The sequence below is a fragment of the Apostichopus japonicus genome, chromosome 14, assembly GCF_037975245.1.
Source record: "Apostichopus japonicus isolate 1M-3 chromosome 14, ASM3797524v1, whole genome shotgun sequence".
Classification (NCBI taxonomy): Eukaryota; Metazoa; Echinodermata; class Holothuroidea; order Aspidochirotida; family Stichopodidae; genus Apostichopus; species Apostichopus japonicus.
Window position 1 is genome coordinate 26,714,075 of NC_092574.1, and position 22,700 is coordinate 26,736,774.

The 22,700-nt window shown below is 35.3% G+C and overlaps 1 protein-coding gene and 1 long non-coding RNA gene across 4 annotated transcripts in view; both read left to right on the forward strand.

Annotated features, from left to right (window-relative positions):
• The window catches only part of LOC139979835 (START domain-containing protein 10-like), a 50,779-nt gene that overhangs the window by 23,437 nt on the left and 4,642 nt on the right, over positions 1-22,700 (forward strand). For 2 of the 3 annotated variants that reach the window (XM_071990987.1, XM_071990988.1), the window contains 3 exons: positions 1,312-1,429; positions 5,298-5,350; positions 5,785-5,980. In XM_071990987.1, the coding sequence (XP_071847088.1) occupies positions 1,312-1,429; positions 5,298-5,350; positions 5,785-5,980 (367 nt within the window). Of the gene's footprint in view, positions 1-1,311; positions 1,430-5,297; positions 5,351-5,784; positions 5,981-19,409; positions 19,433-22,700 lie in introns of all 3 variants that reach the window. The other variant, XM_071990989.1, reaches the window with a different exon arrangement.
• LOC139979836 (uncharacterized) lies at positions 1,436-5,297 on the forward strand. The gene is made up of 2 exons (XR_011797351.1): positions 1,436-4,187; positions 4,896-5,297. It is a non-coding gene; the product is annotated as an uncharacterized lncRNA (long non-coding RNA).

Consider the following 22,700-nt stretch of genomic DNA (forward strand, 5'->3'; position numbering starts at 1 on the left):
GGCCTAAAATTGCTTTTCTAATAACTGGCTAGGTCACCATCAATTTAAGATCTAACAGAGCACTCCCAGCAGTAATAAAACTGTCTTACATGATTGCTTATGATCATGTACATGAAAAGATATTTGCTCTGCTGATATACATATTAAAAAAAAAAAAAAAAAATTGTCGTCCAGTTTTATATTTAGTGTGTCAATGGTACCTAGATAGTGTACAGCATTCTCAAGAAGCTGATTATGTACAATTGTAAAATTTTGTGAGAAAAGATTCTGTTCAAATAGGATGGATGACAGATGCCATGACAATATTAATAGTGGAGCAAAAATTGACTGATGAAGACAATAGTTATCAGCGGATATGTTTTTTTAATTTTCTTCATTTAAATTGTCACTTAATGGTTCCTTGCTAGAAGTAAAAAGGAATATATGCGATAGGTAATAGTGTGTGGGTAATGGTGTGTGGGTGTGTGTTGTTTGGTGGTGGTGTGTGGGTAATAGTGTGTGGGTATGTGTTAGTGTGATGACTTTCCTTGTAAACACCATAACTCAACACTGTATGGTGGGCAAACTTCATATTTGGGAAGTGGATTCACCTTATTGGGTAAAATATCTGTATTGTTTTCTGCAGAGGTAAAAGATCATTTGAGGTCAACAGAGGTCACAGCCTTTATCTCGGCTCCTCACTTAATTGTATAGGATCAATTGTAGCAATGAATATTCATTAGGCAACAAACAACAAAATATGAGTGCTGATAATGTATCTAGACATTCAAAGTTTGAGATATTCTGAAAGTCTGGAGTGCTCAGACTGTAAGCTAGTTTAGATCTATGATTTGTCATGGATCTTCAATCTGTTGTCTATAAGTAATAAACAAAGTCATATCAAATAAATCACACAGATAACAAAACAGCTACAGATGGCATAGTTCTTAGATAATACTCAGATGTACTGCACTGGGTGTCACAGTTGACAAGTTTGTATGCATTGCAAACATTGAAATGCAACATCAGACTTGTTGAATTCCTGCATTGTGTTTTGAGTTCCACCCAATGCTCTTTTGTGCTAGACTATGACTTTCAGCCACTTTGATTGATGAACCTCTTTCGAGGGAAAAGGTGGCATACTGTAGATGTATAACATGGATAATAGCACTGGATTAAATGATCTTTAACTTTACCAAGATTAAATTTATTCCAACTGTATTCCATTTAGCTGTCCTTATGTAATATTCATGTGATTGCTAAGCTGTTTTCTTTCTTTTACAATTCTAATATGTGATGGTTTTACCTTTTTTCCATTTTGTTCTTACTTAGGAATTTCCTCCCAGGAAGGGCTTGATACGAGGAGAGTCGATGTTAACAGGTTATTTGATGAGACCCAAAGGAAAAACATCATGTGAATTAACATATGTTACACAGATGGATCCTAAAGGTAGGAGCAGTCTTTATTAAGATGTGTTTTCCTTTTATTATTGATTCAATCGGAGAGTTACAATAGATAGAAATTATGTACTCTGCACCCGTTTCTTGTACCTTGAACTGTTGTTTACATTTGTTAAGCTTGTATACCTTCTTGATAACGTTTGGCAATGACCCCTCCCATCACCGGCATAGGATCACCCTCCCACAGTCTGTTGGTAATAGTTACATTATCTGTTAGAGTTTGACTTTATTTGATCATGCTCATAGCTCCAAATGCTAGCCATCATAGATCTCATCTTAGTTTGGTCACGTCTCTCTTTCAGATATCCTTAAGGAAAACAGTTTCCTCAGCCCTTTTAGAAATTGTCATGGAACATGAATAAATTGTTAAATAGCTATTATGTCTGTATCCCCACCTTCACCGCAACCCCAAAAATTTAAGAAAGGACTACAAAGCATAATATTACGGCAAGATTATAATTTTTCTGTTTATAAATCCTTTGTTAACATGTGAAATCCTTTCCATACCTCTGAAATGTATGTAAGAAGGATAACACAGTATGTACAATGGTGTTTGAATGACTCCCCCCTCCCCCCTCTAGGGGTTTCCATCAGAAAGTTTAAAGAGAGGGGAAACTCATGGCAAAATCATGACGCAACAATATTTGTGGGCCTCTTACAGGTCCTGGTGATGCCTTTTAACACCCTTAAGTTACAGCGGTTTATCTTCAAAAGAGGGTTTGAAATGAAATAACCCACAAAATATTTTGCAAATTTGGGAATTAAAAGTAACTAGGTGAGTGAGGGGGGGGGGGGGACGTAGGAACGTAATATTTCTCCTATGTCTCCAAGAAAAGGCAAATTTCCCCTTTAACCATCTGTTGCCAAAAACCCTGTCCCAAGAAACACATGGCTTGAACCCCAAGTTAAGGTAAGATTTAAACTTCAAGGATAGAGGTCAGAATAATTTGTGTCCTCGATGTTAACTTACTGGTTTTTGAGGCCCATTTTAGCCGAGGGATATCTTTCTGAGCAATTCCAATATTTTGTTGATGTTTTCCTCAAATTTGTTCTCTTAATCATTGCTTTGATAAGACAACAACAGTCATGATATTCGCATTCACATCATAGTAAGTACTGTAAGGTGTTCTCATATAGCTGTCAGTTACAAGCTCATAATGAAGTGTGAATCGACTGCCTCCTCAACATTGATTGACTTAATGGTAATAACTATGGCTTCCCAATCTATTATAACTATGTAAGTCATGTGTTGATTACGACTGAAGGATGCCAAGCTAGTCATTGGCTCTCCTTGAAGCAACTGCTCTCAAAATATATGAACCATGTGTTATGGAAGTGGTATCAAAGACAGCTTTATTGGATATTTATTTAGGAAGTCATTTTGTTGTTGTTGGTGTGCGCCCATTGCGACGTTCAGTACTGTATGCATTGCAGCAGAATGTGTAGGATGCAAACTAGCCAGTAAGTGATAGTAAACAGTGTATTTATTGAGAGAAAGTCTCGTAGGAATTGCAGTAAGTTGGAATAAATGTAAGGTGTATAATCTCCACAGTAGTTTTCTATGACTGTTAGGAGGACAAAATTTGTTTATTTAATTTATTTTGAGAAGTTTTGTACTAATAATTTCATAGTGTACAGCAGATAATAGCTGAAAGGAATATTAGCACATTAATTATGTACTGCAGCCCCACAGGCCTTCATAGTTACTGTCCATGGTGATTATGGTAACATGGTATTGTAGTGTCCCATGCACTGAAGGATTTTGCAACATCAAAACTTTAATCGTTATAAAATTGATCGCTCGAACTATATTACTTCTAAATTTGGCAATATGTGTTACCCATGTGTAGGTTTTATGCATTAAATGAGCTTATAGTCAATTTCTGGAGAAATTCATGAATTAATGAACTCCTTATATGTCACGTTTTATATGACATTTTCCAGTCTACTGACTGAAAGTTTAGAGAATCGGTCTGAAATTCAATTTCACTCTCCCCAGGGAGAAAAAATATAATAATAAAAAAAGTCTGTCCAACATATTTACACCCTTATGACACAAACAACAAAAACTGTTGAAAAGAAATATCTTGGGATATTTCTTCCTTTGAAAAAAAAAATTGAATTAATCTTGGTGAGCTCTAACATGTGGAAAGTTACTAAGATAACATTTCTGTGGTGTTGATGTGAGTTTACCAATATTAAATCCTGTTTGGAATTCGCTTACATGTTAAGAGCATATTTCAATGACAGCTAGTACATTTATATTCTGTGTGTGTTAAAATCATGAAATATATGTTCCATAATTTGTCATGTAATATTGCATGGTATTAGGTCATCAGTATTTATATTCATATTTCCATACACATATGACTGACAATATGAAAGCTAATAATACATTTTTATAACAAACTGTATTTTAATAACATTAACAGTATCACAGACATTCACTTCAGGTTGTCTGAGTGTGAAAGAACAGACAAGAGTTATAAGTATGGAAACAGCTGTTTGCTTTCAACATTCAAACTCAGCAGTTGTCTTATTTACTGTAAATACTTGAACAAAATTGTACTCTGTACATATCCTATTAAGATATCATTTCTATCGGCAGATACTGTACCTACTGTATGTGGGCAGCTGTTTACTCTACATATCCTATTAAGATATCATTTCTTTGGGCAGGTACTGTGCCTATGTGGGCAGCTGTGTACTCTATATATATCCTATTAAAATATCATTTCTATGGGCAGGTTCTGTGCCTATGTGGGCAGCTGTGTACTCTACATATCCTATTAAGATATCATTTCTATCGGCAGATACTGTACCTACTGTATGTGGGCAGCTGTGTACTCAATTGCAAATGCCATGATTTTCTCTCATATGGACTATTGCAATGGTCTTTTTATCAACCTCCCGGCCTCCACAATTCATCCCCTACAAAGGATCCAAAATTACACGGCTAAAATTATTCTCGGCATATCAAAATATGATAGTGCCTCCGCAGCATTGAAGGAGCTGCACATCCTCCCCGTCAATGTCTGTGCCGAGTACAAGATCCTCCTCCTCGTTTATAAGTGTATACATAATTCAGCACCAGCTTATCTGTCCGAGTTGCTGGAAATTAAGACACCTGGTCGTTCAACACGCTCGTCAAAGGGCATCCTTCTTAAGGTTCCTTTCACACGCCGCAATTGTTTCGCAGGCCGCTCTTTCAGCGTCGCTGGCCCTAGACTTTGGAACGCTCTCCCCGTCGACACAAGAAATTCAAAGACCATCAGAACTTTTAAAGCTGCTTTAAAGACTCATTTATTTAAGAAATCGTTTTGATAATTGTTAGGTTTGTTCAGCGCCATTGAGTGTTTTTTTACAGTAATGTGCGCTATACCAAGTTTTACTACCTTAACCTTAACCTTAACCTTACTCTACATATCCTATTAAGATATCATTTCTTTGGGCAGGTACTGTGCCTATGTGGGCAGCTGTGTACTCTATATATATCCTATTAAAATATCATTTCTATGGGCAGGTTCTGTGCCTATGTGGGCAGCTGTGTACTCTACATATCCTATTAAGATATCATTTCTATCGGCAGATACTGTACCTATGTGGGCAGCTGTGTACTCTACATATCCTATTAAGATATCATTTCTTTTGGCAGGTACTGTACCTATGTGGGCAGCTGTGTACTCTGTACATATCCTATTAAGATATCATTTCTATGGGCAGGTACTGTGCCTATGTGGGCAGCTGTGTACTCTGTACATATCCTATTAAGATATCATTTCTATCGGCAGATACTGTACCTATGTGGGCAGCTGTGTACTCTACATATCCTATTAAGATATCATTTCTTTTGGCAGGTACTGTACCTATGTGGGCTGTGAACAAAGTCGCTGAGTACTTGGCACCATCTGTAAGTATTTCATCAGGTTTTTTCTTCTTAAAGTAGCATATTTTCATTTCAAGCTCCAGGCTTCACATGAAGTTCTTAAAATATTGTATTGTGTATTTCAAAACCATGTTTCACACAATTAAAGATATAAAGTTCTGGTACAAATTTTGTTGAGTCTTTCTTCTTATCCAAGAAGATGCATGTAGCTGATCATTAAAACTGTAACTTTTTAAAGAACAAGGACTTAACAAGGATATATATTATATGTATGTATATATGTATAGATATATATATATATCATAAACCCAGAGTCTATTCGACAACATTCTAAAGGTTAAAGGATAGTTGAAATTGACAAATAATCCCATTTCCCTATAGTAGCAAAGGAACGTTGGACATAAATCTTGTGTTGAATTTTATCCGCCTCAAAACTGGTATATGACCTTCTTCCGTAGATTTTGAAGAATCTACACAAAGCCTGCCAAAGATATCCTGCCTGGAAGAGTGTGAACAACCCCCACTACAAACCCTGGCTGTACCCAGAACAGATGAACTTGCCCAGGCTCAACCTGTCCCACATCTTATCCAAAAGTTTCTCTTCCGAGGAATCCTTAGAGGACGGGGACCTGAAGGAAGAAGATTTCAAAGGAGGTGACTTAATAGAAAAATGGCTTTGATGATAACATGATTTTATCTTAGTATCATTCAACTTGTAGTTTAAACCTATTTACATTAGTTTGCAAAGTTTAAGATTAAAATATCTCAATCTCTCTTTGGGGTCTTTTTCGTTTGTCTGAAATGGTGGTGGATCGTCTCTTTACAGATCTTAGAGGAAATTGACTGTTATCTGTCTGAGCAGTGAAGAGTTGTGTGGAAGGACTGCTCCTCCCCAACTTCCTCGCCCCCTCCCTCACCCCCCCCAAATAAAGCTCTGTGGATAAACTTCCCAAAAGAAACAGCTTGCTTCCCTCCCACTGTATCATCACTACACATGGTCCTATGACATGTGTTATCTACACCAAAATCTATGCCAAATAACTGATTTCATCCCTTCCCATCCCCCCACACCTTCTCCCCACCCCCCTCTTCCAGGCCACACGATATGATCTGCCTCCACTGGACAAGACAGATATTAATACAATGAGACAAACTATTTCTTTTTTTTAAGCTTAATTTCTTCCTTATATGTTTTCTTCCGTATATGATCTTTCTTCGACGTTTATAAAAGTCATATTTTTAACTCCAGGTCTGCTTGTATTCTGACTTCTTCTTCTTTATTTTTGCGAGTATTTCTTTATATATTCCGGGATTGTTTTTTAGACTAATTAATTTCTAATATTGGGTTCTTTCTCTGCAATGGTTGTGGTTTTCTAACGTACAATTCTGTATTTTCAGCACTTCTGAAGTTTTTTCTAGTGTTATTTCAAAAAGATGAATGATTTTTTCCTCTGTTTTTTTGTACAGGATTCAAGTCCCACCTTAAGTAGACATATCTTTAGGAGTAACATCTCCAAAGGCAATAAGCTGTAAATTAACAAATAAAAAAAAATGAAAAATTCATTTAATGATGATATCAGGAAGATGTTACTTATAGTATCATCTTCCTCATGATATAGTTCTGTTACTATAGGATTACACCAACAAGCAAAATGGAGAATGTTTGAAAATATATCTCTAGGTTTACACTCAGCAATGTTGTCATGGGTGGATAACCTAGGATATGTTTCAGAGATAGAAGCCTCAATTTATTGTGAATGTTTCAAACTCGCAGCTCGACTTTATATGCGGCAGAACTTAACATTATTTTTGACAAGAGTGTACTTTATGATCTATGAGGTGGAGGCTTTGATATCATGGACTCTCCCCCCTCCCCCTCCCCCCTCCCCTCCCCCCTTTCTCCTACAATGATAAATGGCCACTAGATACAAAGAGCCTCTTTAGTTTGAAAACAGATTGTACATTAAGAGCTATCTGCCGAGGTTGTCTTACCAAAGATTATCAGGTTCGCAAGTGTGTATTACGCTGAAAGTCACATGATGCGTTATGTATGCATCACAAGTTGTGTTCGTTCTCCCCCATTACAATAATCAAGTGAGTTATTTGTTTCTCAATGGCCTGGAACGTTGCAGTCTATTGCTTACTGCTCATCTGGTTTTGTATATACAGTATTGATAGGTTTTGTAGACCCCTGGATATTAATATCTGAAGTACCAAAAAAACAACAGTGTAACCTGAAAGTTTCTCCACAGCAGGCTACAGTATATAAAGGATAGGTTACAATTTCAACATGTATATTTAAAAATAATATTTAATCATCGGGTAATACTTTTTAAAGTATGTACTGTAAGTAGCATTCTGCAAAAAAAGTGGTTGTATAAAATCTTTAAAAATGCATATTTAATACAAATTTAGCCATGAAAATTAATATTACAGATGTGCAATGATTTAAAATCTCTAGTTAACGACATTCCACAAATACTGTAGAGAACAGATCCTCAATTAGTAGTCTTTTACATATATCTAGGTTGTATCAGAAATATAGGCTAACTTTTTGTTGTGTGTATCTTTAGTAATTTTCTCAACTACATTCCTTTGAAATGGTTATCTTTCAATTTTTCCAACTGCTGTCAAAATTTTAGATCTGAAAAAGTAAAATATCTGAAAATGTACTTCCAATGTAACATATGAATATTTACAATTTTTGGTTCCTACAGACCAAATTCTTAATAATTTCATTGTCTTTCTGGATATGACCATATATCTATCCTTTTTGTCTGTATTTTTTTTTTTGCGGGGTGGGGGGTGGGGTGAAAAGCTTTTTTGTCAGTAGGCAAGAGTACTTCATTAACATGGATTGTTTTAATAATACAAGGTCCTATTCTTCTCACCATTTTATGTCTATTAATGATTGGATGACAGCTGACATTCCATGTGTCGTTTTGTGACATGTAGTCAATAGTTCGGTGCTATTCAGTTTTCCACTTTCCTGAGGTTTAAAGTTTTTGTGCATTCCACTCTAGAGACTGTTGTTTTATGCCTGTATCTACCATAGTCCTTTTGAAAGATTTTCATGAAGGATTTCTCCCCCTCACTTTCATTTAGCTGTTTAACAAGCTTTGTGTTAAAATTATGGCTCTTCAGAAGCTTGGGTTTAGGAAATTAACAAAGTACATCATGTGATAAAACTTGTCTGGATCATTTGACTCGGTTTAAGTTTGTCAAATAATGCAAATGATCACCTGCATTTACTTCGTTCCCGTGATGGTTAGCTCATACCAATATCCTTTTACTATTTAGAACAAGTGAAAGATTGGTAAAGTAACCCAAACTTGGTTACGAGAAAACTGACAGAGAGATGATATTGCACCTCATGCCATTTCTCATTTGTCTTTTTTATGTTTACTAAGCGTGAAGGTAAACCAGACTACTTTGGACATTAACCTGCAGTCTGTCCTAGCTTCTGTTTCAGGTAAACCAGACTACTTTAGACATTTACGTGCTGTCGTAGCTTCTGTTTCAAGTCAGTGGTATTCCACGCTTTAATTTACATCGCCATAAAATGATAATAGTGACATCTTTGTCATGTTGTCTTTAAAACAATAACTGAAACGGACAAAAGGAAATAAAACTGAAAAGGAAGTTATCACTTTACAAGTGTGTTGATCAGTTTGTAGCATTCCAGGCCTCAAAATAGCAATAAAGTCTAAAAGTTGAATCCCTCACGTATCCTTTGGTAAAATAGAAGAGATGAATGGCAACTTAAAAACATGTGCAAGATGTGATAACATTGATTATTTATCTGTATTTTATTTGTATCCATGGGTCTTTTTTCTTTCCCTTATTCAAACTTCTTTCCTACTTTCCATTGGTAGATGAAGACAAAGTTTAGTGATAGAATCTTTATTGGAAAAGATCTTTCACACTTGATTTAATTTTTTTTCTTGAAATGGGAAAACCTTTAGATTTCCTAGTATTTTTTTGTGTGTGTTTGACCAAAACTTATCAAGACTCTTAGGTACCTCACAGGCAACATGTCACTGATGGAAAACTGAGTGCTGCCATGACAACCATAGTTCATAATAAGATGGTTTCAAAATGATTACGTCAAATTAAGGTCACATGGGAGTTCAGAAAGCTTCAGATGTATCCCCATCCATGGTAACGGAATGGAAAAGGCTAAATAATTAATCATCTTAGTAACCATATCACCATCCTATTCCAATAAAAGTGACACTGTAGTTGTCTGGAACTGAGATTCATGAATAACCCTAGGATTTCAGGTCTTGACATATTAGTATATTGGACAATTACAAATTTTACAAAAAAAATCCAAAAAAAAATTCAAATAATTTTTAAATGTCAGGGATATATTTAAATGTTTTAAAGATATATTTAACTAACTTTCTAAATGGGAATTTAGCTGAGTGAAAGAAAAAATAAAAGGAATGACAAAGTGAGAAATCAGAAAAAATGAGAATTTACAGTCATTACATGGCTGTCAACAAAGAAAGAAGGAAATTTGTTGTAAATTTATTCATTATTAATCTCTGTGGCATCATCACCTTGATTATAATTTCAGTATTTCTAATTGCTGACACTATTAACTACCTGTTCATTTTCTATTTAATTTCTCAGTTTTTAATCCAATAACCAATGTTTCATCTTAATTTAGTAAATTACAGTGGGCTGTAAGAGAAAGTAGAAGTTGAGGTAGAAATATTTTTGAAAGAAAGATAAATATTCCACAGTTTACTGGCTTGCCAAATAGCAGCTGATGATTGTGTCCTCTGAAAATCCTGAAAATGTGGAAGAATTATTAAAATTGGGGGGGGGGGGGAGATGCATTTTTGCATTATCAATGTCAATAAGAGAATATTTAGTTTTGACAGTCTCAGACAGAAACCAAGGACTTACCCCCAAAAAAGGCAAGCTTAAAACAGAAAAATTACCCATGCTATGTAGTTAACAGTGTAGAATCTGTGTGTCTATGTACTGTATTTAACAGTGTAAAAGCTGTACCTTAGTTGACAGTGTAAAAGCTGACTCTACGTACTGTAGTTAATTACAGTGTAAAAGCTGTTTCTATGTACTGTAGTTAACAGTTTAAAAACTGTCTCTCTCCACATAATTGATGTGATTTAAAGTATGTAAGGCTTTAACAGTTTGAATTCAGATGTACTTTAACATTCTTAACCTTAAAGAAAGCAATAAAAAAAAAAAAAAAAATGTTTAACAAGCTGCTTATCTACAGCAATAAATCCTGTCTAGCTAAAGATATGAAAGTTAGAGAGCCTGCAGTCTCATTCCTAGCATGATCTCCTTGGGAGTATTATTATGCTGAACATGTAGAAAATGAGGAGAACAGACACGTTAGTCGGATCATGGAGCAGTGACGAGTGAAAAATAATGAAAGAATGAGCATTGTGACTGTAAATTCAACAGAAGTAACACTCTACAGAACGTTGCATTGAATTTTATTTATTTTAGTCAATGATCTGAAAGGGCAATTCAAGAATTTACAAAATTGTGCTTATCCAAGCTGATGGGATATTTGAATTTTGAGTTTTGACTTCCCATTCAGCAGACAATATCATTTATTGTTTGTTGAGAGATTTTAAAACTACGATATATTTATCACCAGATTAGCAGAGATAGTGGGATGACTTGCTCATAATAACTTACATGAAACATTCTATCAATATTTGTATTGATTTCTGATATATTTCTCATCTTCTTCAGACTTTCAACTTTTAAATTTATGATAAACTCAAGCGAAGATAAATCCTCTGAATGAGTCATCAATTCTGCTATCAGACTGTAACCAATCCAGTGGCTGTCTCACAATACAAGGATAATTCTAAGCATATATAAAAACCCACTTGGAATGTTTACAAAGGTTTAATTATTAACCATACATTTTGCTGTTGTTTATTTAAAGGAATATCAACTGTGTATGAACCCTTCATCATACTCTTGAACCACCAATCAAACAGACGTTTGTGCATTTGTCTTTCTTTTCGTCTGTTGTTTTTTGGTTTTGGGTGTTTCACCCTGCAGTACCATACAGCACTGACACTTAATGTGCGTCAGTAAATTGATTTACCAACACACACCTCATTGTATGACAGGCATTCAGCCACTTGTTCACAACTTTTTTTGGACCGTGAAAAAGAAATCTTTTCCATTCATTCTCTTTCATTGATTTTACAGAATATTTGGTCAATAGTGCTACCATGTGAATAATTGTAAACATACAGGCTAAATGGATTCCAGCCTCTCTTTAATTTAAATATCCATTGTTTAGGATTGATTCAACCTGTGTCATTCCATTCATTAGGAATTGTTACAAGACCAGTGAGTGTTCTATGAATGGTATAGGCACACTGTGTTTGGAATCTGGCTTAATCTTTATTTAGGTCTAGATTTACACAGGTATTTTTTATTCTGTTTCAAGGATTAGCTGTTATCACAGTACTAGAATAAATGAAACATGACATAAATTGAATGACAGCTTGTCTCAAGATTGCTAAGCTTGAATACTTGGTAGCATGACTAATGAATAGAGATCTATTTCAGATTTTGAGCTGATCATCAAAACACCCTAAACTCAATTTTTAGCTGATAAAGATTGAATAAAAATCTATGATGCTCTTAACTAACACACCTGCATCCAAACAACCAGCACACTGCTTTCACGACATTGTCTAAATTACCTTTTTAGCATCGTGCAACTTAGATCATATATATATAACTCCATATCCAAATCCAAAATTCAGGCTTTTAAACTGGCTATTAAATATGTCACTGGAATTTTGCTGTTTCTCTAGAAAAAGAAGGCACTTAAGTGTTTCTCGGCCAGTAGACATAGGAACGTAAACATATGATTAGTCAGGTACAGTAACAACTTGACAATTGTCAGTCAAAGATTTGGCATGATTTCCATAACATAACATTACTGCAATGAATTATCAGCAAATATGTAGTATTGTAGACTGCTCCCATAAGCCTGTACAATATGTATTATTATTAGGCTGCTTCCATTAATAGCCTGTACAATATGTATTATTATTAGGCTGCTTCCATTAATAGCCTGTACAATATGTACCATTATAAGGCTGCTCCCATTAATAGCCTGTACAATATGTATTATTATTAGGCTGCTCCCATTAATAGCCTGTACAATATGTATTATTATTAGGCTGCTCCCATTAGCCTGTACAATATGTATTATTATTAGCTGATCACATTAGCCTGTACAATATGTATTATTATTAGGCTGCTCCCATTAGCCTGTACAATATGTATTAGTATTAGGCTGCTCCCATTAGCCTGTACAATATGTATTAGTATTAGGCTGCTCCCATTAGCCTGTACAATATGTATTAGTATTAGGCTGCTCTCATTAGCCTGTACAATATGTATTATTATTAGGCTGCTCCCATTAATAGCCTGTACAATATGTATTATTATTAGGCTGCTCCCATTAGCCTGTACAATATGTATTATTATTAGGCTGCTCCCATTAGCCTGTACAATATGTATTAGTATTAGGCTGCTCTCATTAGCCTGTACAATATGTATTATTATTAGGCTGCTCCCATTAGCCTGTACAATATGTATTATTATTAGGCTGCTCCCATTAGCCTGCACAATATGTATTATGAATAGGCTGCTCCCATTAGCCTGTACAATATGTATTATTATTAGGCTGCTCCCATTAGCCTGTACAATATGTATTATTATTAGGCTGCTCCCATTAGCCTGTACAATATGTATTATTATTAGGCTGCTCCCATTAGCCTGTACAATATGTATTATTATTAGGCTGCTCCCATTAGCCTGTACAATATGTATTATTATTAGGCTGCTCCCATTAGCCTATACAATATGTATCATTCACAGGCCAATGGCTTCTGCCATTGGCATGTACAATATGTACTATTATTAGCTGATCAGATTAGCCTGTACAATATGTGTTATGCTTAGGCTGCTTTTTTTTCAAGTTGCTAAAATTGTGAAATTTTAGGTGATGATATCCCAAGTATTTGGACATGTTGGAGGTAAGAGGCAAAATGTTAAGCTATAGTGCAACAAATCTAAGTGAACAAATTTATGGAGAAAAACTATTCAGGACAATGATAAATCCTTCTGATACTTTCTCTGATGGGCAACTACTATACTAACACCGTCTCCCTAGTAACCTTTCATGCGACTCAGTCATATAATTGAAAATTTTAAATATGCATGGCAAACTACTGGATGAAAAAATCCACCGGAAAAGTTCTCCCTTGTGTCCTGCCAAATAATGTTGCATCAGTTTTGCTGTCTTCTTCTGTTGAGTATGTGCCTCGGTGACATTTAATGTGCCTCAGAGAATTCATCACCAAATAGTTTCCATAGTTTGTGCACAGAATAGATGTAAATGGGTGTCCCCTATGGGTGAAAAGTGAGTTTGATGTATATTTTGGTTTCCGCTTTGAACAAATCCTTATCTCTACCTCAGATAGGTGGATCCTTTTTTAACAAATGTGCCAAACTAGTGAAAATGCAATAAAATGAATATATTTAAAGAGATAGCATAATTTAACATCTAATTATTGTTTGCTTCTTATCAGCATTTAGGTCTTGATTCCAAGTACCAATAATATGAGTATTTTCAGTAGTTTCAGTAAGAAAGTGTGATAGTCTTTTAGTTGAGGTCAGAGGCTTTTTTCATAGGAAAAGTAAGAAAATAACACTTCCTTTATTTTAGTTGTTCAAACATATTAACGATTTAGTAACTGTTTGTGATATATCTTGACTGAAGGCTCTTTTCTTTTGTAAATGTTCTTCTTTGATTGGAGTACAGATTTCCATCTTTGACTAGTTTTACTTATTTGTTTGTTAGGGTCCTTGATGCTGTGCAGAAGGGGAGAGGGCCCATGACTTCACAACAATGATTATCACATGAGCATGGAGCTGCAATGACAGCAATTTCCCAACATTGAACATTGGTCTGACCCTTGCATCATCCCTCTCCCCTTCCCTTCCCCACTCAATCTCAAACCTGTGCCATATTCCCTGTTTCTGCTGCCCAGTCTGAGGTTGAGTCAAAGCCTAATACTGTACCTGCTCTAAGCCTTAATGTAAAGTTTACCACAGACTAGAGTTAATAAGCAAACCAAGGTTGCGCCAACCAGTATTGGGATGTGAAGTAACTGCCTCACCACGTCTGATAGAATGAAAGAAAGCAAATCTAGAAATTGATTTGTGAATCTTCTGTTTTATTAAAGAGGATTAAATATCTTCCTGCCTCTCTCTTTCTTCTCATTATTCCCTTTCATCCATCAGGAAATTAAAGATAAATACTGCCAGGATTCAGTGGATGATTTCATCTTTAAATTCAAGCTGTCAATTTCACCCCCCAAATTATATTGATTTTTCTTAGGTTTTTGGCAGTTTTAACTCAAAATGTCTGAAACCTATTGAGGTATTTAGTTGATGTGTAGCATCTTCTACTAAAGTTATAAAATAGTTCAGAAGACTTTTAATTGCAGATGACACCGTGGTGAATAATAATGTTGCATGCAATAGGGGGAATGGGGGGGGGGGAGGGTAGACTTAATGTACAATACATATGTGAGAATTTATTGTACAAAGGACATTACTCCTCATGTACAGATTGTTTCCTGACAATGTTTAGTTGCCTATGAAAATGTGTACTTTCAAATGTGTATTCTGTGAGGGGAGGATGGAAGGGGCGGGGGGGGAGGGGTGATAGTGGTAATGACTATTTCCCTTTTGGGGTATCTTATCGCCTTCAGGTTTCCCAGTGGAATGGCCATCTTGTCAGAAATTTGAAAATTAGATGAATTCAATCCCTGTGAGTGTAAAATTCTCTGTTTTAGTAGTTTGACAGTCACCATAGCTTGTCTTATCTGGCCGAGTCTAGTTAGCATAGTTATATTGAAAGATGCTTACCTCATCTCTCTTAGCCAAGTTTGTCAGAGGCAGTGGAAGGTGTTAGGGGAGAATGTTCCAGATGTTTGTAGAGTGGCTAATACTATTATGATTCATGAACATTCTCATCAACATTGAATGATGGAGACTTGTCAATGTTAACTTCTAGACTGGAGGATTTTTGAAATTTGGAAAGTTGTTTATAAAATTCAAGAAATAAGTATAGATTTACATGAATTAGAGTATTGTTTCCCTCTTGAACTAACCTTAAATTTGTAGTTAGATATTTATTTGTTATTTTTCTCTCTGTAACATTCCATTTTCTTCTTGTCATTTGGTGGACTAATCCCGTTTGAAGTTTTCTTGGGCTAAACGTATCATATTTTGTTAACTGTATCAAATTTTTTTTCACTCTTGTTCATTAACTATTGATTACCAAAGGTGCTCATTTTGTAGGTAACTTGGTACGGTAGTTGAAAATATTGAAAGAGACTGCCCTCTATGTTGATTTTATCCTAACCGAATGTAACATTTCTGTACAGAATGTCATGATCCTGAAATTTAACGTGATCAGGTTTATTTAATAACTGTAATGAAAAGAGTGTAAAATGAAATACTGACTGAGTGAGTGACTTACTGTACTGACTGACTAATTGACTGATGTACTGAGTGACTGACTAATTGACTGATGGACTGAGTGACTGATTGACTGACTGATATTGACTGATTTGGACTGAGTGAGCGAATGACTAACTGAGAGTTGATGTTTTTAAAGTAGATATACAGTAACATATGGAAGTGTAGAAGGGACACACATGTAAACTGACGTTTTCATGAGATGGAACAACTTTTCAATTTCAAAAGAACTTGAAAATTGTCGTTTTGACAAAAGATTCTGTATTGTCAAAATGTTGAAAACCATCATGATGACAAATATATGAAAATTGATATTTTCACGATATCATACCAAATGGTCAAAATGTCAAAACTCTGAAAGTTGATGTTTAATGACAATGCATCAACTCGCCATGGTGACGAAAATATGAGAATTGACATTTTAACGAAATCATGCCAAATCGTCAAATGTCAAAAATCTGAAAAGTGACGTTTTGTCAAGATTCATTAGGTCGGGAAATTGTTAACAATTTGAAAATTGACGATTTGTTGAGATGTATTAACTTGTGAAAGTGACAAAAATGAGAAAATTGATGTTTAGTCAAGATGCATCTCGCCAAATGTCAAAATTTCAAATTGTTGATACGTTGATGCGTTATTCACCCTTCTTTGCTTCCTTAGTAACACATTCATGTATGTTTTAGTTCCTGAGTTGGTCAGTATGATTGCTTTCACCATACAATGTGCCTTCCAAATATTCTTACTCTATTATGTAAACATAACTAGTCTTGTATTTGTTTCAAATATAATATGTGCCACAACTTGATCTTGTGAAGTGAATTTTCTTGTTCTTAATTAATAGTTTTGCTGCAATCATATGTGAAAGTTGTCGTTTCTTAATTTGATGAACCAAACAACATGAAATGGAAATGTGTCATCCTGAAAAGGTGTGAGGTGATTGGCCAGGGTGGGCAAGAGTTAAATGTACACAACATTTGATCACACGACAATGTACATTTTCTATTTTTAACCCATGTAGAAGGCATTGTTAGAGGCAAATAGTCAATGCATGTTGATCCACCTGACTGAACAAATCTATTTCTGAACAACTCCTAAATGAAGAGTCTAGCAGTGAAACTACTCAATTTGATTTGCAAGCCATGTTGCACATTCAGGCTACAGTGTAATATTAATTTACAATGACAAAATTCCAAGGATCCCACAATCTTTTCAAAGTAAATTTTTGAAGTCACTGAGAGAGATGGGGAGGGAAGGGGGAGGAGGACAGGGGGAGGCAACATTAACACATGTCTTATAGAGAGAGAGTATATCTGCTAGAACTGGAGTAATACCTTAATGGCTAGATGGAGTAATCCATTACTGCAGTTTGTTGATTGGTGGAAAGATGTATTAATTAATGCTCTAGATATTCGGTTCACTGAGAGTATGACATCATCTAGTCACAGTAACGTCCCAACGAGTCAGCCAGAACTAGAACAGGTTAAAGTTCATTAAGAAGAATGGCGCTTTCAACAATGTTAAGTCTTAATGATGTGTGAATATCTTGCTGTCTGTAAACAAGATGGCTGCCTTCCTGTCGGCAACCAAGATGGTTGCCATGGTGTCTGTAATCAAGATGGCTGCCTTCTTAAATGTAAAGGAGATGGTTGCCATGGTGTCTGTTAACAAGATGGCTGCCTTGGTGTCTCTTAACAAGATGGCTGCCTTCTTGTGTGTAAATGAGGTGGTTGCCAAGATGTCTTTTAACAAGATGGCTGCCTTGGTGTCATCAAACAAGAAGGCTGCCTTCTTAAATGTATAGGAGATGGTTGCCTTGGTGTCTGTAATCAAGATGGCTGCCTTCTTGTGTGTAAAGGAGATGGTTGCCTTGGTGTCTGCTAACAAGATGGCTGCCTGAGTGTCATCAAACAAGATGGCTGCCAATATGTTTCATCCAGCCAGAGATCCTTGTTTACTGGATGAAGAGAGGTATTTTTTAGCTGGATGTATCAAGTTATTTGATGATATCTTACCTTGCTTGACACCTCTCTTGTTTCTTATACAACTCCTACTCTAAAAAGAGAAGGGAGAGGGTGACCAATTGGTTAAGAGGGATCGTCTGGGATATTAATTTTATATTCAAGTTGGTGAAAATTGCTGTTAGATTTCATGTATTGTTGGCTTGTGCAGCAGTTTAGATGCATTTTCCATGTTTTTATTGAAGAATTACAAAAATGGATGAGCATTACATAAATTTGGAAGCAATGTTACATGCAAACTAGTAAAACAGGTAGTTACAGATCACACTCACCAATTGCTTGCTCTTCCTATATATTTCAAAACAATAAATATTCAAATTTAGTTATCATAATATTACTATAATAAATTACTTTTATAATAACAAAAGAATATTTCAAAATGCTAACATGGAAAACAAGAACAAAATTCTTACTGTAACTTGTCCAACGAAATGAAAGAATTAATGAAATAGTAAACCAAATCACTCATTGGTTTCAAGTAGCTTTTGGATGTTTTTGATGAGATTGCCTGCCCTATCCCTCCCTCCTGCCAACCCCATCCCCTCCCCCTTGCCAGGTAGATGTTGAGCTTGTGTAAGGTATCATTGATAACACTATCTCCACATATTATGACTCTGCTAATGCCACACAAAATACTTGCTTTGTGCTCATTCACAGCTGCATGACGCAGGCTAACGTGAAGTAATCAAGGCCGCCATCATCCTTGCTAGCTTTAGAATCTTTCATGGCGTAGATCTGTGTACAATCGTTGATAGAATAGCATACTTCACTGTACAATATTTGAATAGAAAGGTTACGCATGAACGCATTTAACTTTCATTCGTCTTTCGTATGTACAGATCATGTGCCAAGGATTGCTGTTATGATTATCTGCATTATTTGGTATATGTGCATAGATATATATTGATATATATATACATACTGTATGCCTATATGAAAAATGCTTACTCTTGTAATGTCACATATGACTGAACCTATAACACTGAATGTCTTGTAGTAAGCATGCACTGAGTGTGATGTTATATTATTCAAAGAAATTTATGCCAGTAATGAATATCGGAATTGATAAATCCTTAAATACTGGTGGGACTGGAAAGTGGGATAGATGCAGCACATGGGGATGGGGTGGGTGGTGGGAGGTATTGGGTAAACAGTCAGAGGCATTGTAGCAATATTTTGTGAACGAATAATAGGTTGAAATAGTTGGTTTTGCAGCTGATGCAGTTTTTAACATCTAGTGCTTTAACTAGATTTCATTTACCTATAATAAGAAATTCATGCACTAGCAACAACTTGTATTTCTCAAACGGTTCGCTATTTATTTCTTTGCTTTACATCATTTCACCAACATCATATTATTGAAAACTCTACAGTTTGTAAGGACATTAATATATATTTAGTTTATTTCTTCATTTTTAGCTTTGTTGTTCGATCTCTGTCATATCATATCAGAACTTTGACTGCATTTGGAGTTTTTTTCTCTGCAGGTTTAAATCTCTACCAGTTGATTGTGAGTAATAGATGTTTTGACTAATCATGGTTGTTTCATGATTTTGTGTTGCTATGTTACACAGTTCTCTCATTGTATTAAATCTCTTAGTTTTCACAAACTCATTTCTAGTAATCGACTGACTATCTTTGAGGAGTGCATTGTGTTCTTTCACATTTGTGTTTGTTTCTGTTTGTTTAAATTTTTAATACCTTTTTTGATAGTTTTTTGAGTGCTTCGTTTGCACAAATATTTTACTAATGATTGTTATCTTAGTTCATGAAGAGGAAAGACTTAAATGTGCAGTCTTTGGGAAATACTTCTCTTTGGTGTCAGTGATATAAATCAGTCATTTTAATTTCAAATCTGCCTGACAAATGTTTGGACAATCCACAGATTAGGTGTAAATAATATATTTTCTTTTCTTAAAGGAGTCTGCAAAACTCCACTTGAGTTGTTGAGATGCAATTATGCCAAGATTCAGAAAACAATAAATTTGTAATCCTTAGTGATAGAGAAAATGTACAACTAAACATTATGAAGTATGAAAACTTAAATGCTGTTACCTTGCTGCATGAGAAAGATCCCAGAATTTAACAAATTTGTCTTGCCAAACATTTTTCAGCATGTTATTAAAAAAATTGGCTTCTGTTATTTCACAATGCTGATCTTAGAATTTGTCAGATGCTATTTTTTACAGCTCTTGCCCTTCATTTTTCTCATGTTCCAGGCCTGGAAAAGTCATGGAAAAGAGTACAAAATGTCACAAGTCATGGGAAATGAAATGATCATCTTTCTGCCTTAGTTTGCATTTTTCTTTCCTACTGTTGATTGAATAGTTTCTACAGATAACAGTAGTGTTTCTGATAGTTATAAAGCAATAATTCAGTGAAATCTGATCTTATGTGAGCAGTATATATCCTATTTTTCTTGCACGTTTGCTACCTTGCACATATTAACTTTCAGTTGGATGTTAGCTCTGTAGAAATGTTTCACCTTGTACATTATGTTTCACTCGAGTGGTTCGTTACTATGCCTAACAGGGGCATGATCAAAGTGCTACTTAATTTCTGTCCAAAAGCAAAACAGAATTAAAATGTAAATAATTGGTATAGTTTCATAGGTTAATAATTGCAAGTTGATGCCCTTAAGATGTAGGTACATAACTTTATTTTGCGACAGATTTTTCTTTTTTTGTTCAGAGTAAAAATGCTGTGAACAGTCGTAGACAATTTTTAATTACTATATTAGCCTGAATCTTCTTCATATTCCTCTGATACAGTACATCACCTGAGCAGACAGCCTGCTGAGCTTAAATACAAACTAATGAGTTACGATTCTCAATCACGAGCTGTTTGCTTGAGTTGGCACTTAAAGACCTAATTAATATCCCACACATGAGGGCTATATAGCACCGCTGAGTGGTAAACTGGGACGTAGTATCTAAGGGATCTCATGGCTGTGATTTACGTCAACATCAGTGATTGGAAATCAGATCTTGGGCACTCGACTCTGAGATGGGATAACGTCGTCGTCGTAGTTACTGTAACCTCTTTCATGCACAACAGTTCAAGTTTATTTTAAAACACTTTGTAATTGGTGATGCACTTTTGATTAAAAATGTAGAAGAAATAATTGCTGCACGACCTTGCCCCGCTTAAAATGAGATGCTTGTTTGATAAAACATCATGGTAAACGATATTGTAACAGGCTTTGTAGATAATAAGCAACGTTCGACGTGATAGGTACCATGGCATGTCATAATAGCATCATCTTGCGCTGTATAGTAAAGTGCATCTTTCAAATTAATTTCTGATGTAATAATGTTCACATGGTTCTATCTTTGTTTGAAGTTAAGACAATGTGAATAATCTTCAGCCAGTAGTTATATGACTTTTAGACGTTCATTATGAAGCAATTAATATGTCCAGGAATGCAATTAATCTAACCTTTGCCTACATGATCAACAGAGTCTGTCGTCAATATTTGTCATCAAGCCCACGGATTTCTGCTCCCAATAGACTTCACTCGCTTTCGTAAAATTGCCAACCAGGAAATGTTAAAGGTCACTCAATGAGCATAATTTGCTCGTTTTAATAGCCACTTTAGATGTTTTAGCTTTCCTCTTCAGCAGAGATAGTAATACAAGCAATAATGGATGTATTTTTTTCGTAGAAGCCAGTTTATTTGTAGAGGTGACAACATTTGCTACAGATGATGAAATGGCAGGGGTTGAATGTGGGATGATTTAATAGGCAGTTATTAGCAAATTACCCATCAACGTAACTTATTTAATTAGACTTGAAACGTTCTTTCGATGTTAGCTCCTCTCGATGTTACAAAATAAAGTAAAGACAGCACAGTGGCTTAAATCTGGAAAAGGAGGGCAGGGGATGTCCCTTTTATTTACTTTGTAATATGTTTTTAGTTGTTATGGAACAAATGCTCTGGTTTCAGGGGATTTCTGTCTCTTTTCAAATTAGTGTGCATTGCAGTCAATAATGTGTGTAAGAGTATTTAGAAATGTTGATAGCCATTACTCAAGTTTCTTGCAAAAGAACAGTTAACTTTTAATATATATTATATATATAAATTTTCTCAAGTTTGGGGGCGGGAAGGACAATTTGCTATGATCAAGACTATATTATGCAGAATTAGCAAAGATCAAGACTTTTTGCTTTGTTATGGGGGAGAAGTTAGTATAGCACATAGCCTGATACACCATGATAGGGGGAACTGTTGATACACAGATGCAATTACCTATAACATCAGACAGATGCAACCTATAACATCAGATACTTCATTTTGTTCACTTAATCTCCCACTGGAGCATGAAGGTTAACTGCTTCACATGTGACTGATCAACAATAAACACCCAGGGCATTAGGATCATAGTGTATCTGTGAGGCAATCAAAGAAAACACATAACAAACTTAAAAGCAGCCTTTTGTGAACGTACCCTTATTGTTCAGGATTCAGAATGGGCCTACGGTATTAATAGGAATCTTAATGGCGTGTCCATACACCTGTGTTTGTGTGTGGTCTATTTTTGTAGTTATCTAGCTATAGGTAAATGTTTAGAGCTCTATCATGTAAAATTTACAGTATACCTCTTGTACATACGTGTTTGCTAGTATGCTGCTCATACTTACGACTTTGGCAGTATGCTGCTCATTGGTATGACATTGGCAGTACCCCGCTCATTCATTGACAGATAGAAACCGTGAACATTGAAGAAATAAGTTCAGTAGAAGATAGTATAATATGTTGGTATATTGTTATTTTACCT